The 19363-nt window shown below is 43.1% G+C and overlaps 1 protein-coding gene across 1 annotated transcript in view; it reads left to right on the top strand.

The window, feature by feature from the left end:
* The window catches only part of LOC149470422 (vomeronasal type-2 receptor 26-like), a 47359-nt gene extending 44590 nt beyond the window's left edge, over positions 1–2769 (top strand). Inside the window, exon 4 of the mRNA XM_089664313.1 lies at positions 1877–2769. Coding sequence (XP_089520439.1) covers positions 1877–2769 — 893 coding nt within the window. The remainder of the gene's footprint in view (positions 1–1876) is intronic.
* The last annotated feature ends 16594 nt before the right edge of the window (positions 2770–19363 follow it).

Genomic DNA, 19363 nt, shown 5'->3' on the forward strand with positions numbered 1-19363 from the left:
CTACTCTCCTCACCTTTAGGCGCTCCCTGAAGACCCATCTCTTCAGGGAAGCCTACCCCTCAGCTACTTACTGAACTCCTCCACTCTTCCTACCACTTCATCCCCCACAGTTATTTCCTCCTGTAAGACTATCCCCTCCCTCCTAGATTGTAAGCTCCAAGAAGCAGGGCCCTCGAACCCCTCGTGTATTGAATCGTATTGTTACTGTACTGTCTTGTGTACTTTCTCCCATTGTAATGTACAGCACTGAGCAAACTGTTGGCGCTATATAAATACTGTATAATAATAATAATACCCAGTGCTATCAGATCGGGGTTTATTAACCCCTTGTGATACAAATAAAGTAAAACTAAATGTAAAAAAAGAAAAATGTTTTAAAAATTAAAATTATAATAAAATATATTGAAATAAAAACAATTGCCATAAACCCTGTTAACCCCGCACACCTGCACAAACACGTATGTAAATCGCGGTCGCACTACATGTGTGACATATCACCGCATACCTCACAGTGAGAACAATAGCCCAGGAGACCCCAGTTAACTCTAAACTGATGAGCTGCAAATGCTTGTAAAGCATCACCTGTGTTACGATTGTGTGCGCCCACAATATCACCAAAAAACTAAAAGACTGCCCAAAACCTAAGACATGAAATATTTATCTTTTTACTCAAAAAAAGTCATCTTTTACATTATAAGCAAAAGTGGGTATTATCTTGAGTGTTTTTGCACTAAAATTCTTTTTATTATATTTTTTTCTTGACAATTTGCATTTAGTAAACAGTTGCGCAAATATCACGTGACATAAACATTTGCAACTACACAGCTTTTTATTCTGCAAGGCCTCTGCTTTCAGAAAATATATAATGATCTGGGGGTTTAAGTAATTTTATTGCCAAAAAATGAACCAAAATTGTTCTGGAGCCGCACTGGTAAAGAGGCACTCTATCCCTATACTAGATACTCATCAAAAGGTATTCATTTGGTCCCATTACAGTGGTCCATAGGGAACCGACATCTTTCTGAGGTTTTCCCCCTATAACATGTATTGCACTTGCATGTACATTGGTTATATCTAATCTGCTGATCTCATTCATGTAGTGTTCCTCGTCTCTTGATATTACCATTATAGTCCATTGAACTGTGTGTTTTGCTACAAATAGTTGTATTTCCCTAAGAAATAACTTGAGACGTTTTTAAAGGTATTCAATACAATTGTGGCTATTCCATTGCAGTGTCCATTGCCTTTATTGTGCTCTTTGCTGATATTCTTGGCAATTGGGTTGGTAAGCGCTGCTCTGTCTAAACATGTCTGAACCTGGAGTGTCAGAAGGGTGGGGGAGCTTGCAAGGTCAGGGCAGCAACAGGGGACAGACATCATCTAGTGGCCCCTACTGGAGTAGTGCTACTGATCTATCTATATTAACCCCTTCCCGCCGGCGCCTCCCGGCCCTTTAAGCATTTCAGAAGTTGGGAGGCGGGACGGGCGGGGTTTAGGGATCATGTGACCGCCGTGACGCATCATCACGGCGGTCACATGATCGGGAAAGGTCCCGATCGAAAGAGCAGACCGGGACCTTTCCGTGAGTACCAGATATCTGTGCTGGGAGTGCGCAGGGTGCGTGCTTTCAGCACATATGTTTTTTGTTAATTACACGCAAATGTACGGCTCGGAGTCTAGGCGTGAAGAGGTTAAATTAGTAAATCTAACATTTAAATATTATATGTATATTTAGCCCATATTTTATATCTTCTTTTACTCTCCCACAATACACTGATGGAAATCCCATTGTTAGCTTTGAGACAACACAAGACAATTTGTTTCCTCAAAAGCTTGGACCCTGATACTCATTGTGTTTGTATTGTTCTTCCTGCAGACAGTGAAAACTGCATGAAATGTCCTGATGATGAATGGCCCAATGAGAAGAAGGATCGGTGTGTTCCAAAATTGGTGGAATTTCTCTCCTACACTGATGACACCATTGTGGCAGTATTTTCAGCCGTCTCCATCCTCTGTTGTCTTCTGACTGGTTTAATATTGGGAATATTTATACATTACCAAGACACCCCCATTGTTAAAGCCAATAACCGTAACCTAAGCCATCTTCTCCTGGTCTCCATCATGCTGAGCTTCCCTTGTGTCTTCTTGTTCCTCGGCCATCCAGTAGATGTAACCTGCATGTTGCGTGTCACCTCTTTTGGTGTCATCTTCTCAGTTGCTGTCTCATCTTTACTTGCCAAAAGTATCATGGTGTGTTTTGCTTTTAAAGCCACCAAACCTGGGAGCCACTGGAAGAAATGGATGGGAGCTAAACTGGCCAATCTTATCATTTGTGTATTTTCAATGGTTCAAGTCATAATCTGTGTCACTTGGTTGTCTATTTCTCCTCCCTTCCAGGATCAGGACACTCACTCTTATCAGGGAAATATCATCATTCAGTGTAATGAGGGTTCAGTTATCGGCTTCTACTCTGTCCTGGGATATATGGGGCTTCTGGCAGCTGTGAGTTTCATTATAGCATTTTTAGCCAGAACATTACCGGACAGATTTAATGAGGCCAAGCACATCACCTTCAGCATGCTAGTGTTCTGCAGTGTCTGGATCGCCATGATCCCGGCCTATCTGAGCACCAGAGGGAAATACATGGTGGCTGTGGAGGTGTTTGCTATAATGGCATCAAGTACTGGACTTCTTGGCTGTATATTTTTCCACAAATGTTACATAATTCTGTTCAGACCTGACCTGAATACAAAAACAGTTATCCACTAATATTTATGGAGGAACACTGGGCTACCAGTAGCTATAGCTTCATGTCGAATATTGTTAATTTTAGTATTTTGTTAGTGTATTGAGAATGATAACTTTAAACATTTACTACTTACCTCTCAGGTTGATGGTTAGTCTAATTTTTGCTCTCTTGAAGAACTAAGAACACCGCCAGTATCTGACACTTTGGGTTATGGGAGACCTTGTCTCCTGCTGGGTGTAGTAGTTCCTCCCACTGGCAGTTATATCGCTATAGAACAAAGTAGTCACTTTGTGATGTTTTTGTTCCCCTCTGGACACTGGTTTCTCCTTATTAAGTGTCAGATACCATCACCACCCATCGCTTTTCAAGATGGTAAAAATTTTACCCTCCATAAATGTAAATTATTAAACATGTTCTTTAATAAGCTGCTAATGTCAGTGGAACACTTTGTTGTTTAACCACCCAGCCAGTGCCAGCCAAAGGGTATGTGGGTTCAGGAGCAAAGCAGTGCTGAAGGCAGGAGGCTGATGTAAAAGAGAGCTTTCCTTTGAGCCAATCAATCTGCGGGTTGTGAGCCCTCAGCCATGCAATTCCAAGGATTACAGGAAACATAGGTTAACAAAGTACATCAAAGCAGAGGACTTCTTGGTGACCACAGTCTGTCAGCGTAAAGATAGGTATAGTCTCTTGAGTAGAAGGCCCTAATCGGGGGGTGGTACCATCAGACAGATGAACTTCCAGTTTTGGTTCTTGAAATTAAGAGGTATCTGTAGTTTATTTGCCAAAGTAATGTCCAGAAAGCAACTGCATGATCTAGAGTCAATTATTGCCTGAACTTTGACTTCCCCTTCTGCCACCTGTAAGGAGATGGGAAGAGTGATATGAGCAAAGGAAGATCCAGAGAATAGGAAGTAGGCAGGACAAGGTGAAGTGGACTTACTAGGTTTCACTGGTCTGTTGTGTAGGAGGTGTCCAGCTCCACCACAGTAGAGACAGAGATTAGCCTGTTGGCAGCACATTTTCTTCTCAGGAGTCATAGTGGAATGTACCAGGCCAATTTGCATAGGTTCTCCCTTCGAAGCAGCAGCCGGAGAGGAGGCATACATATACATAGTGATAGAAGGAACCTTGGGCAGCATCCAAGTGTGCATGAAGGTATGAGTTTGTTCTGACCACCGTTCCCGCAGGCATCAATCAAGTTGGATAGCCAACTGGATGAGGCCTTCTAATAAAGTATGAACCCCCACTCTGGCCAATTCATCCTTGAGTTCTTTGGACAGGCCAGGCCACTACTGATATCTTACAGCAGCTTCATTCCAACCCATGTCTGCAGACCATTTACTGAAGTCGACAGTATAGTCCTCCACAGCTTCACGCCCTTGCTGAAGGGAATGAATTGCATCAACAGTTGCCCCATGGCTTTAAAGAACATGGAGACAGAATTGAGGACAAGACTCTTTTGCTCCAACAGGTTGTGGGCCCACGGCTGAGGTTCATCAGAGAGAAGGGAGATGAAAAACACCAACTTTACAGTTTCAAGGGAAAAAGTCCTTGGCTGGAGTGCCAGATATAGTTTTCAGGCTTTCTTGAAGGCCCTTAATATCCTTTGGTCACCTGAGAATCGTTCAGGAACAGTCACCCTTGGTTTTGGAGGAGGTACCATCACAGTGGGGGAAACAACTGAATGTTCCTGAGCAGGAACAGCAGATACTGCAGATGTGGCAGGTAGGCTCTGATCAGTGGGAGCAGTAGACATAGAAAGATTCTGCAGGTAATCCTTCAATTGATAATATCCCTCTTGCAAGTTCTTTAACGCCTGAGTGAGGGTTGCAAATTGCTTACATAAAACCTCTAATGGGAAACCATCTCAGTCATGTACTTAGTTGGAGACCAAACAGACGAGAGGGGAAAATAATTATTTCCCCACTGCAGATTTTATACAGTTGCCCACTTACAAAACAATGAAGGGTCTATAATGTAATCATAGTTGTATTTTAAATGCTAGAGACAGAATATCAACCAAAAATCCAGAAAAAACAGATGATACAAATGTTATAAATTGAGTTGCAGTTCAGTGAGTAAAATAAGTATTTGATCCCCTACCAACCAACAATAATTCTGGCTCCCACAGACTGTGTATGTGCTTATGTGGCACACACATTAGTCCTGTCAATTTAAGAAAGTGATCCTAACGACAACTCGTGTATAAAAGACACCTGTCCACAGAATCTCTTTCATGGGCACCACTGTGGGCAAGACCAAAGAACTGTCAAAGGATGTCAGGGACAAGATTGTAGACCCCCACAAGACTGGAATGGGCTCTAAGACCATCAGCAAGAAGCTTGGTGAGAAGGAGACAACTATTAAACTGATTATTCACAAATGGAAGAAATACAAAATCAATTGCCCTCGGTCTGGAGCTCCATGCATGTTTTTACCTCATGGGGTAAGGATGATCATTAGATGGGGTAAGGATGATCATGAGAAAAGTGAGGGACCAACTCAGAACTACATGGGAGGAGCTTGTGAATAATCTCAAGGCAGCTGGGACACAGTCACCAAAAAAAACCCATTGGTAACACAATTTTCCGCCATGAATTTAAATCCTGCAGAACCCACAAGGTCTCCTTCCTCAAGAAGGCACATGCACAGGCCCACCTGAAGTTTGCCAATAAACATCTAAATGATTCAGAGAAGGATTGGGAGAAAGTGCTGTGGTAAGATGATACCAAAGCTGAGCTTTTTGGCATTAACTTGACTTGCTGTGTTTTGAGGAAAAAAAATATGCTGACTATGACCATAAGAACACCATCCCTACAGTCAAGCATGGAGGTGGAAACATTATACTTTGGGGCTGCTTCTCTGCTAAAGGTACAGGCTGACTTTGCCACATTAAGGGGCCAATGGATGGGACCATGTATTGTAAAATCGTGGATGAGAACCTTCTTCCCTCAGCCAGAACACTGAAGATGGGTGGTGGATGGGTCTTCCAGAATGAGAATGTCCCAAAACATACCACCAAGGCAACAAAGGAGTGGCTCAAGAAGAAGCACATTAAGGTCATGGAATGCCCTAGACAGTCTCCAGACCTTAATCCTACAGAAAATTTATGGAGGGAGCTGAAACTTCGAGTTACCAAGTGACAGCCAAGAAACCTGAAGGATTTAGAGATCTGTGAAGAAGAGTGGTCCCAAATCCCTCTTGAGATGTGTGCAAACCAGGTAACCAACTACAAGAAACGTCATACCTCAGTACTTGGAGGAGAAACTCTTGTTGGCAAGCACAAAGTCATGTTTTGCTTGTGGATCGAAAACTTATTTTACTCACTGAACTGCAACTCAAGTTATAACATTTGTATTGTGTTTTTTTCTGGATTTTTGGTTGATATTCTGTCTCTATCAGTTAAAATATATCTATGATAACATACAGTTGCAAGAAAAAGTATGTGAACCCCTTGGGATTACGTGGAGTTTTGCATGAATTGGGCATAAAATGTGCTCTGAACGTCATCTAAGTCACAACAATAGAAGAACACAGTCTGCTGAACATAATACTCCACAAAAATTAGATGCTGCCATGGTTTAATTGCACATAACATGTAAACACTCACAGTGCAGGGAGGAAAAAGTATGTGAACCTTTGGACTTAATAACTGGTTGACCCTCCTTTGGCAGCAATAACCTCAACCAAACGTTTCCTGTAGTTGCAGATCAGACCTGCACAACGATCTGGAGTCATTTTGGACCACTCCTCTTCACAAAACTGTTTCAGTGTAGCAATATTCTTGGGATGTCTGGTGTGAATCGCTCTCTTAAGGTCATGCCACAGCATTTCAATCGGGTTGAGGTCAGGACTCTGACTGGGCCACTCCAGAAGGCGTATTCTGTGCTGTTGCAGCCATTGTTTTGTTGAATTACTTGTATGCTTTGGGTCATTGTCCTGTTGCATCACCCATCCTCTGCGGAGCTTCAGTTGGCGGACAGATGGTCGTACGTTTTCCTGCAAAATGTCTTGATAAACTCTGGAATTCATTTTCCCATCAATGACAACAATCCGTTCAGGCCCTGAGGCAGCAAAGCAGCCCCAAACCATGATGCTCCCTCCGCCATGTTTTACAGTGGGGATGAGGTTTTGATGTTGGTGTGCTGTGCCATTTTTTCTCCACACATAGTGTTGTGTGTTCTTCCCAAACAACTCAATCTTGGTTTCACCTGTCCACAGTATATTTTGTCAGTAGTGCTGTGGAACATCCAGGTGCTCTTTTGCAAACTTCAAACGTGCTGCAATCTTCTTTTTGGACAGCAATGGCTTCCTCCGTGGTGTCCTCCCATGTACTCCATTCTTGTTTAATGTTTTTCTTATTGTAGATGTGTCAACAAAAATGTTAGCATGTGCCAGAGATTTCTGTAGGTCTTTAGCTGACACTCTGGGATTCTTCTTTACCTCATGCAGCATTCTGCGCTTTGCTCTTGCAGTCGCCTTGGGAGAGTAGCAACAGTGCTAAACTTTCTCCATTTGTAGACAGTCTGTCTTACCGTGGACACATCAACATCAAGGCTTTTGGAGATACTTTTGTAACCCTTTCCAGCTTCATGCAAGTCAACAATTCTTGATCGTAGGTCTTCTGAGAGCTCTTTTCTGCAAGGCATGGTTCACATTAGACAGTGCTTCTTGAAACCAGTAAACCCAAAACAGGTGTGTGTTTTTTAAGGGCAGGACAGCTGCCAGCAACACATCCAATATCATCACACTGATTGGAGTCAAGGTTGGCTCACTCCTGGCTCCAATTAGCTCTGGGAGAAGTCATTAAGCTAGGGCCTCACATACTTTTTCCTCCCTGCACTGTGAATGTTTACATGTTATGTGCAATTAAACCATGGCAACATCTAATATTTGTGTAGTATTATGTTCAGCAGACTGTGTTCTTCTATTGTTGTGACTTAGATGACGTTCACAGCACATTTTATGCCCAATTAATGCAAAACTCCACGTAATCCCAAGGGGTTCACATACTTTTTCTTGCAACTGTATATAGACCTGTTATTTCTTTGTAAGTGGACAAACTTACAATATCTGCAGGGGATCAAATAATTATTTTCCACATTGTATGCAGTATATACTGTGTGGATATATATATATATACACATTATGTATATACAGTATGTGTATATATAAAATATACAGTTGTGTTCAAAATAATAGCAGTGTGTTAAAAAAGTGAATAAAGCTGAAAATCCTAACAGATTTTATTTCCATCCACACAAATGCATTGGGAACACGACACATTCTATTACAAATCAAAACATGAAAAATACATCAAATTTGTGTTGTTCCTCTAAAAAAAAAAAATTGAAGAAAAGTGAATATTAGACGGTTCAAAAAAATTGCAGTGTTTGTATTCCTCTTTACAAACTCAAACATTCACTATATAAACTGAAAAAAACTTGAATCACTTCATGAATATTTGGTTGTAGTCGCACTGTTTCTGAGAACTGCTGTACATCTGTGTTGCATGGAGTCACCCAACTTCTGGCCCCTGTGATCAGGTATTCCAGCCCAGGATGATTGGACCACATTCCACAGTTCTTCTTGATTTCTTGGTTTTGCCTCAGAAACGGCATTTTTGATGTCACCCCACAAGTTTTCTATTGGATGAAGATCCGGGGATTGGGCTGGCCACTCCATAACGTCCATCTTGTTGGTCTGGAACCAAGATGTTGCACCTTTACTGGTGTGTTTGGGGTCGTTGTCTTGTTGGAACACCCATTTCAAGGGCATTTCCTCTTCAGCATAAGGCAGCATGACCTCTTCAAGTATTCTGATGTCTTCAAACTGATCCATGATCCCTGGTATGCGATAAATAGGCCCAACACCGTAGTATGAGAAACATCCCTAGATCATGATGCTTGCACCACCATGCTTCACGGTCTTCATAGTGTACTGTGGCTTGAATTCAGTGTTTGGGGGTCGTCTGACAAACTGTCTCCGGCCACTAGACCCAAAAAGAACAATCTTACTTTCATCAGTCCACAAAATGTTGCTACATTTCTCTTTAGGACAGTCAATGTGCTCTTTGGCAGATTGTAACCTCTTCAGCACACGTCTTTTTCCCAACAGTGGGACTTTGCGGGGGCTTCTTGCAGATAGCTTGGCTTCACATAGGTGTCTTCTAATTGTAACAGTCCTCACAGGGAACGTCACACCTTCTTTCATCTTCCTGGAGGTGATTGTTGGCTGAGTCCGCGCCATTTTGGTTATTCTTCTATCCATTCCAATGGTAGTTTTTTGCTTTCTTCCACGTCTTTCAGGTTTTGGTTTCCATTTTAAAGCATTTGAGATCATTTTAAATTATTTGCCATGTAGAAATATCATTTCTACCAAAAACAGTGATTGATCCGGTTAGTGATGTCTGACTGCTATTATTTTGAACACAACTGTGTATATATATATATATATATATATATATATATATATATATATATATATATGTGGCTGGTTGAACAAAAATAGTGACTTATGTATGGACTGCCTTACTGAGCCTACCGTAAAGTGTAAGTTCACCTTTATAAAAAAAATTTGTAAGGTGACATAACACTTCACCCTTCCCACCCCACCCCCCCCCCCCAGCCCCGCTGTACTTACCTCGCATGATCCTGCGCCGTCCGGTTCCCACATGCCACGTGGTTTAATCTCCTCTCTGCACTGTGCAACCAGTACAGACCAGACGGATTCTAATTGGTCAGCACTGTCACATGAATGGCACTTCCTGTCAGCACTGCAAGGAGAGGAGAGAAAGCCACAAGGATTCCAATCCTGATTAGTGGAGCTGCATGCAGAAGCCTGACAGTGCAGGATTGTGGGAGGTAAGTACAGTGGGAAAGGGGGGGTGGATAGGGGTCCAGTGTTAGGTCATCTTACAGATTTTCTATAAAGGTGAACTTACACTTTAAGGAAGAACTTCATTAAAACCAACAGTTGAGACAATGAACACCTTAATCAGGTCTATGTACGGCATAATGTATAAAGTACATGGGTCAGGAGGAAGTGAAAAAAAGAAAACCGGACAGAATGTAGCAGTCAGGATGAGCGCCATGTTCACATCGGAGTTCTCCCTTATATCAAAGTCAACAGTATTCCCCCTACACATCAGAGTCCCCCTTATATCAGTGTCTTCAAAGCCCCACCTTACATCAGAGTCCCCCTTAAATCTGTGTCTTCAAAGCCCCACCTTACATCAGAGTCCCCCTTAAATCTGTGTCTTCAAAGCCCCACCTTACATCAGAGTCCCCCTTAAATCTGTGTCTTCAAAGCCCCACCTTACACCAGAGCCAGGCAGAGTTCCCCTTTCACCACTGGCAGATGGCTGGTATGAAAAGGCTTTCAAAATAATTCCCTTGTTGCTGGATCTTAGCACAGTTCCAGAGCCAGCCAATTAGCGAACTGCCAGGTTCAGCCGAAATTCATGCGGTGGAGTGAGTGAATATAAGCCGTGCCGGATAAGTGTCATGATGTCACAGTACAAGGGCACACCCGGACCTGCCCATGCCCACACCCGGACCTGCCCACACCCAGACCTGCCCTGCTGCCTGATCTGAGACCGAGCCCCACAATTCTCTCATAGGATGGCTCCATAACTGAGCATGTGCAGGTCAGAGCTGATGACAAGGGGGTGGGGGATTAGGGCTCTTTTCTCCTGTCTGCATTTATGGATGGGAGAAAAGTGCCTGTTTTTTTTACAAACCATATGTACATTTACAGACCATTGACAACACACGACCAATGTGATTCTTTGTTTCGTGGCCATGACAAAAATAATCCCCTCTGTTGCTTTCTGTGGGCACAGTGCCTGATGACCGAGTTCTAGTCAAGTGAATGGGGCTGCTCTGCAAGCACTGCACAACTGCATGCAATATATATGGCTGAGGTGTGCTAATGTGGCTTTCAAGGGGTTAACCGCTTCCTGTCCATCCTACAGCAGTAATACTGCTACAGGGCGGCACAGGTGGGCATAATCACGTGATTTTGCATTTCCAGGCAGGGGGTGCATGCAACCAACCCACGCTGCTATTCATGGCCTCGGCTGTCAATCACCGGGTCCCGGAAGGTGATTACTCGGCAGCACCTGGTGATCAAAGAGAATTACCGATGGAGGGAGAGAACTGTAAGTATACAACACAGATCTCTCCCCTGTCAGCTCCTGTACACTGCTTTGTATGGCTCTGAATAGCAGTGTGTTTACAGTGAAGCAGACACACAACACATAGTAAAACAGCACACAGTTAACCCTTTGATGGCCACTCATGTTAACCCCTTCCTGCCCAGTGCCATTAGTACAGTGTCAGTGCTTTTTAATAGCACTGATCACTGTATTGGTGTCACTGGGGATGTCAGTGGCAGTTAGTCAGTCCCCCCCAGTGTCAGAATGTCTGCCGCAGTCCCACTGTAAGGCGCTGATTGCCGCCATTACTAGTAAAAAAAAATTCCAGTCTATATACCGCCATTGGTAGAATCTATAACTTTCACATAAACCAATTAATTTACACATATTGGGTTTATTTTTAGCAGACATGTCGCAGAATACATTTTGGCCTAAATGTATGCCGAAATTTGATTTTTTTTATTGGACATGTTTAATAGCAAAAAGTCCAAAATATAGTTTTTTTCTCAAATTTGCCTTGTCTTTTTTTGTTTATATAGCAAAAAATTAAAAATGCAGAGACGATCAAATACCACCAAAAGAAAGCTATATTTGTTAGGAAAAAAGGAAGTAAATTTAATTTGGCTGCAGCATTGCATGACCGCGCAATTGTCAGTTAAAGTAATGCAGCTCTGTATCGCAAAAAATGGCCTTGTTATACAGAAGCAAGACAAACTTGTGAGTTAAAAATCTATCAATTTATCCAACTAGTAGTTGGTCAGCCATCCCCACTAGTACTTCAGGTGTCCCTGGACATGAAACCAACTCTGAAGGTTTGTGAAACCTTCTAGAACACTGAGGGGGAAAGAAGGGAGGAAGACGGAGACAGGTCTCAGGGAGGGGGAGAAAAGGGAGGAAGACGGAGACAGGTCTCAGGGAGGGGGAGAAAAGGGAAGAAGACGGGGACAGGTCTCAGGGAGGGGGAGAGAAAAGAAGAAGATGGGGACAGGTCTCAGGGAGGGGAAGAGAAGAAGACGGGGACAGGTCTCAAGGAGGGGGGAGAGAAAGGAGGAAGACAGGAAGACGGAGACAGGTCTCAGGGAGGGGGAGAGAAAGGAGGAAGATGGGGAAAGAAGGGAGAAAGACGGAGACAGGTCTCAGGGAGGGGGAGAAAAGGGAAGAAGATGGGGACAGGTCTCAGGGAGGGGGAGAGAAGAGAAGAAGACGGGGACAGGTCTCAAGGAGGGGGGAGAGAAAGGAGGAAGACAGGAAGATGGAGACAGGTCTCAGGGAGGGGGAGAGAAGGGAGAAAGACAGAGACAGGTCTCAGGGAGGGGGAGAGAAGGGAGAAAGATAGAGACAGGTCTCAGGGAGGGGGAGAGAAGGGAGAAAGACAGAGACAGGTCTCAGGGAGGGGGGGGATAAGGGAGAAAGACAGAGACAGGTCTCAGGGAGGGGGAGAGAAGGGAGAAAGACAGAGACAGGTCTCAGGGAGGGAGGAAGACAGGGACAGGTCTCAGGGAGGGGGAGAGAAGGGAGGAAGACGGGGACAGGTCTCAGGGAGGGGGAGAGAAGGGAGAAAGACGGGGACAGGTCTCAGGGAGGGGGAGAGAAGGGAGAAAGACAGAGACAGGTCTCAGGGAGGGGGAGAGAAGGGAGAAAGACAGAGACAAGTTTCAGGGAGGGGGGGATAAGGGAGAAAGACAGAGACAAGTTTCAGGGAGGGAGGAAGACAGTATACATGGGGAGTTGCCTGAGTGGATGCAACTGCAATCTGGGGGGGGGCATAGCCAACCCCATCACCCCCCTAGATCCAGCTATATATACACAGTTGTGTTCAAAATAATAGCAGTCAGACATCACTAACCGGATCAATCGCTGTTTTTGGTAGAAATGATATTTCTACATGGCAAATAATTTCCTAGCAGGTGTAGTAGAGTCATAGAAATCCAACAGACCCAACAGTCATGACATGCATGCTGCTGATTCTGTGTCATTGAATCACTCATTGAAAGGGGCGTGTTCAAAATAATAGCCGTGTGGAGTTCTATTAGTGAGGTCATTCATTCTTTGACAAACAGGTGGCAATTATTGCCCTTATTTAAGGAAGGAAGGCAGCAAATGTTGTACATGCTGGTTACAGTGCATTTCTCTCTGAAATTCTGAGGAAAATGGGTCGTTCCAGACATTGTTCAGAAGAACAGAGTACCTTGATTAAAAAGTTGATTGAGAGGGGAAAACATATAAAGAAGTGCAGAAAATGATCGGCTGCTCAGCTAAAATGATGGCAAATGCTTTAAAATAGCAACCAAAACCTGAAAGACGTGGAAGAAAGCCAAAAACTACCATTGGAATGGATAGAAAATAGCCAAAATGGTGCGGACTCAGCCAACAATCAGCTCCAGGAAGATGAAAGAAGGTGTGACGTTCCCTGTGAGGACTGTTACAATTAGAAGACACCTATGTGAAGCCAAGCTATCTGCAAGAAGTCCCCGCAAAGTCCCACTGTTGGGAAAAAGACGTGCTGTAGAGGTTTTCAATCTGCCAAAGAGCACATTGACTGGCCTAAAGAGAAATGGCCCAACATTTTGTGGACTGATGAAAGTAAGATTGTTCTTTTTGGGTCTAGTGGGCGGAGACAGTTTGTCAGACGACCCCCAAACACTGAATTCAAGCCACAGTACACTGTGAAGACCGTGAAGCATGGTGGTTCAAGCATCATGATATGGGGATGTTTCTCATACTACGGTGTTGGGCCTATTTATCGCATACCAGGGATCATGGATCAGTTTGAATACATCAGAATACTTGAAGAGGTCATGCTGCCTTATGCTGAAGAGGAAATGCCCTTGAAATGGGTGTTCCAACAAGACAACGACCCCAAACACACCAGTAAAGGTGCAACATCTTGGTTCCAGACCAACAAGATGGACGTTATGGAGTGGCCAGCCCAATCCCCGGATCTTCATCCAATAGAAAACTTGTGGGGTGACATCAAAAATGCAGTTTCTGAGGCTAAACCAAGAAATAGAGAAGAACTGTGGAATGAAGTCCAATCATCCTGGGCTGGAATACCTGATCACAGGGGCCAGAAGTTGGGTGACTCCATGCAACACAGATGTATAGCAAAAAAAGACTTGATCCTCCTGCGCTCTTATGTAGGGCAGAAACAATATATAAAATATAAACTAGAATAAAAGATAAAAAAATTATTAGGACAGCCGCTAGCATCCTATCCTATACCATATAGGTCTAAAATCATAAACACATAAAATTGATGCAGCGCTAATCCTCATGTAAAAAAACAATGTACTGTGTAAGAACAAATAAGATCAAATGATAATCACACAACACACGTGCCCCCAATCCACATAGGGATATATAAACTCGTGACCCATATGAGATCAGAAACATACACCATGTGAAACACATATAAAACATATACACCGTGTTCCAAATTATTCTGCAAATGATATTTTTCTCATTTCCCTAAATAATTGATGTAAATAACAGTCGGCATAATTCTCAGGTTACAACTAGAAGAGTACAATTCACATTTTATTGAACAAACCTAATGATAACAGGATTTTTGTTCCAAATTATTCCGCACAGGAAGTTTCAAAACACTTTATAGGTTGTAAAGAACTGAAAATTGTCATTTGTTGTGTTTGCAGCATATTTACTGAAATCAAAAGCTATTTCAATCAAACCTTTAACAACATTATAACTTTGTAAACATTTGAAGCGGTCACGTTACATTGTAACATAGGAGCCCTTATTTGATAGCAGATCACAAGTCTCGCATCCATTGAACTTGGGAGTTTTTGGACAGTTTCTGCTTGAATTTGATTGCCAGATGTCAGAATAGCCTCCCAGAGCTGGTGTTTGGATGTAAACTGCCTCCCACCCTCATAGATCTTTTCCTTGAGGATGCTCCAAAGGTTCTCAATAGGATTGAGAATAGAGGCCACACCATGACTTTCTCTCCTTTTATCCCCATAGCAGCCATTGATGCAGAGGTATTCTTTGCAGCATGAGATGGTGCATTGTCATGCATGAAGATGATTTTATTACGGAAAGCATAGTTCTTCCTTCTGTACCAGGGAAAAAAGTGGTCCGTCATAAACTCCACATACTTTGCAGAGGTCATCTTTACACCTTCGGGGACCCTAAAGGGGCCGACCAGCTCTGTTCCCATGATTCTGGCCCAAAACATGGCTCCACCACCGCCTTGCTGATGTCGCAGCCTTGTTGGAACAGGGTGGCCATCCACCAACCATCCACGGTTGCACAGCCCTCATCAGTGAACAGGACTGTTTGAAAATTAGTCTTCATGTATTTTTCTGCCCAATGCAGCCGTTCCTGCTTGTGAGCATTGGTTAGTGGTGGCCGAATAGAAGGTTTATGCACAGTTGCAAGACTCTGGAGGACTCTACACCTTGATGTCCGTGGGACTCCAGAGGCACCAGCAGCTTCAAATATCTGTTTGCTGCTATGTGATGGCATTTTAGCAGCTGCTCTCTTGATCCCTCCAGAGTAGTGCACGGTTACTATGGTAACACTGTATTTCTCTGGGCACTGTGTGTATATTATATATCATAATAGAGAAAAATATAACTTTGTCACTAGTCCATTTCCCTGATCACTGCTACACCAGTTCTGTAATGACATTGTACTGCACTGGTACTAGTATGTTAACCACTTTCCTACTGGGCACTTTACAGAAAGGATTAAAACTGCATTATGTTCTTTTTTTAAAAAGGTGTTTGGCGGTATGAGTAGAGTTGGTGCTTGTTCTGGCTTAAAAGAATTGTTCAGTGAGAGGCAATAGAGGGTTAAAAGGGAGGTGTGAAAATGTTATTTAATTTTTTTTTTCCAAGTGGGAGAGAGATGAATGTGGAAAGTGAAGTTTTGCTACTACTTGATGAAAGTATGCATGGCTGGATTAATGGAGGGGCTGTTGGAGCTGCAGCTCTAAATCTCTATCTTAGAGGCTCACCAGGGGTGACAGACCCTTTGGGCACTACCCAGAGGCTCCTGGTACCTGCTGCAGTAGAGGAAAGCTGACAGTTGGGGGTGATCAGTGCGATGGAGGAGAAATACAAGCACCAATCTCCCTCTATAATACTCTAAGAAGCAGCTGAAGGCCACTTCTCTGCTCCCTCCCATGGCTTTCAGCTGCTTCATGGAGAGCCATAGAGGGAGACCAGTGCCTGTAATTGCTGCTGCACAAATCACCCCTTACTGTCCATCAGATTTCCACTTTTTGGGCCCCCCTTCCTTCATCTCTGTGCAGCACTGCCAGCTTTCCTCCCAGCCCACCGGCTGCTGCAGGGGATGAATCAGGCTGGAGAGTGGGGAAGGGGGTAGTGTAAAAAAAAAAAATATATATATATATTTTTTTTTTTTTCTTACCAACCCATTCCTTGTCTGAATGAACAGTGATCTGTTGCAGTCACTAACTATTCATTCATAGCTGAAACCTAGTAAACTGGAGCTTCTGGCTCCTGTTCGTTCATCTGAGCTACAAAGAAAGGAACTTTACTGGCAATGTGTCCTCAGTCCCTTACTCCATCTCAAAAAGGAGACTTTAGGAGCCTGTTTAGACCTCCGATCTCTCCAAAGCCCCCCCCAAGAGTTCTGTAAATAAAAGAAACACCACACATTAAACCTTAAAAAGAAACACAATCACATCACACAAAACCAATGCATACTCTGTGTACCAAAGAAAAAAAAAAAAAAAAAAAAACACAAAAGCCACAAAGTTTAATACAGCCTTGTTTTTTTAATTAAAAAAAATATGGTTACAAACAATAAAAACACAAAACAATTGCAAAAATAAAAGCTTGTTAGGCACAACAAAAAAATAGAACACAAATTTTCCAGCTCAGTATATTCTCCCCATTGAATGGACTGGTTTTTAATGGTTCTTTCAATATACTATGCCAATAGAACTAGGGGATACACACAGTGTGGCATATTGTCCCTCTTCGAGTTCTTCTAATACAACAAAAGAGGCACCTATTTTATCTAGATAGGATCGCTTTGACCTCTAAACTGACTCCATTTAAAACCACCCTAATAACTTTAACCCGCATTACACAGATTTGGGTTGTCGTATTGATAACTCTCAGTCTTCAGTCCCTTTGTGGTCACCAACTATATTACCTGCAATTGGTATTTTTGATATTTTATAGCTCATGCAATATGAGGTTGAAAGGAGAGCTATTACCCAAAAGTGAAAGCCTCAAAGCACAACAGAAATGTAATGGTAAATAGTATGAAGGCCGTAAACTACCAAACCGTCATCTATCTAGTTATGGAAAAAAAAATAAAAAATTATGAAGCACACAGTAATTTAACATATTATTACACAAGCAGTGAGAGACCACATAAGAATCATGTATACATGAAAGTGCCAATGAGATGTCTGATATTTACCAATGCACAGTGTAGGCACCTCCTTGATGTTCGGATAAGGTAATGGAACTTTATAAAGATGGAAAAAAGGACATAAAAAGATACCAAAACCTTGAACATGCCAATCAGTACTGTTAAATCACTTAAGTGGAAAGTTTGGGGATCTCTTGGTCTACCTGACCTTGGCATCAAGAAAGATTGCAGCCATAACGGACAGTAGAATTGTCCAGGATTCAAAGAAAAACCCCCACAGGTGACCTCAAAAGAAATGCAGGCTGCTCTGGAAAAAGATGGTGTGGTCGTTTTAAAGGAGTAAAATACGGTGATACTTGAACACAAATGAGCTGTTTGGTGGAGGTGCCAGGAAGAAGCTTTTACTGCACCAATGCCACAAAAAAGCCCGGTTACAATATGCCTGACAACACCTTGACATGCCTAACCGGGCCTCCTTGTGTCATTGATGCAGTAAAAGCTTCTTTCTGGCACCTCCACCATGCAGCTCATTTTTGTTCAAGTGTCATCATATTGAGCTCCTTCAAAACAATTACACTGTCTTTTTCCAGAGCAGCATGGATTTTCCTTGTGGTTACCTGTGGGGGGTTTCCCTTTATATCCCAAACAATTCTGGCAGTTGTGGCTGCAATCTCTTGGTCTACCTCAAATTGCCTAGTAAGAAGTAGAAAATTCAGGGACCTCTTGATGCCAAGTAAAAACAGTACTGATTGGCATATTCAAGGCTTTGGACATCTTTTTATGTCCTTCTCCATCTTTATAAAGTGCCATTGCCTTGTTATGCAGGACTTTTGACAGTTCTTTTCTGATCCCCATGGCTCAGTATCTAGCCTAGTCAGTGCTTCCACTTAAGGGCTAACAAACTCATTGACTATTTATACACTGACATTGATTGCAATTCCAAGACCTAACCTAATAAAGACCTCTCTCATTGCCTTGTATGTGTCAAACTTTTTGGAGGGAAAATTAGGTATGCAAATTCCCGATTGGTTTGTGGGGAAATTATATATATTCCTTGACAGATGGCCACCCACATGTACAGCACATCAAAACAGTCCTACAATTCAAGTTATTGGTAGAACTGTAAGGGGAGATAAGTGTTCAGGTTTAGTAGTGTTACGGATCCGCCAGGTGGTGCCTCTGGCAGCCCACTAGACGGAATCACCCGGAGCGTGGAGTCTAAGTCCCGGTCTGCGTTTTCACCAGGGCGAGGTACCGAGACGGCAGGCAGAGAGTGGTGAGGTCACACGCAGGGTCAGTATCGTAGTCAGCCTGCAGAATGGTCAAACAAGCCGGGGGTCAGGATAGGAGAAGGCAGCGTAGTCAAACAATCCGAGTCAGAGCTGGAGCAGGCAGAGAAGTCAAACAATCCGGGTCAATAATCACAGGGCACAGGAAACTCAGGTAACAGGTCAGACCTTGCGGCAACTTGTGACAGTGCAGGGCATCTTTAAATATCGCGCCCTGCACTGTCATTGGCCACCCAGGACGCGCCCCCGGGCGCAAGTATAGCCCGCGGCTCCTACTGTGCATGCGCAAAATCATGTCAGCCACGGCCCGCCGGGACCTGGTGCTTGTGTCCCGGCGTGAGCCGTCGCTAGTGCGCCAGGGAAGGCGCCGCTGCGGTCCCTGACAAGTAGTTTGATTAACCAGATATCTAATCTAATACCTCTAAAACTTGTGACTGGTTTAAATATATTTATACAAAGATCCATTTACATTTGCTAATGAACATTACACATAAACCCCTCATAAGGCCACACTGGTCCAGATACTTACCTTAACCCAAGCTAGCGATGGATAGAATGTCAAATAAAAATTCAATGGAAGTATTTGGGGGAAAAAAAAAAAAAAATGGAATGGACTTTACTGAATGAAAACTACATAGACTGTTAGAAAAAAGGTTTGGTCAAGAACCATTTTCCATCCTGCTCCTTCAGATTTTCTCATCGCTGAACAGGATTATCGATATGACCCTCGGTTTAGGAAGAAAAAAAAAAATCTTAGAAAGTCTACCAATCTTTGGCCAGCTTTAGAGGAGTCAC

The sequence above is a fragment of the Staurois parvus genome, unplaced genomic scaffold (assembly GCF_062004578.1).
Source record: "Staurois parvus isolate SC_StPar_1 unplaced genomic scaffold, SC_StPar_1.0 ptg000046l, whole genome shotgun sequence".
Lineage (NCBI taxonomy): Eukaryota > Metazoa > Chordata > Amphibia > Anura > Ranidae > Staurois > Staurois parvus.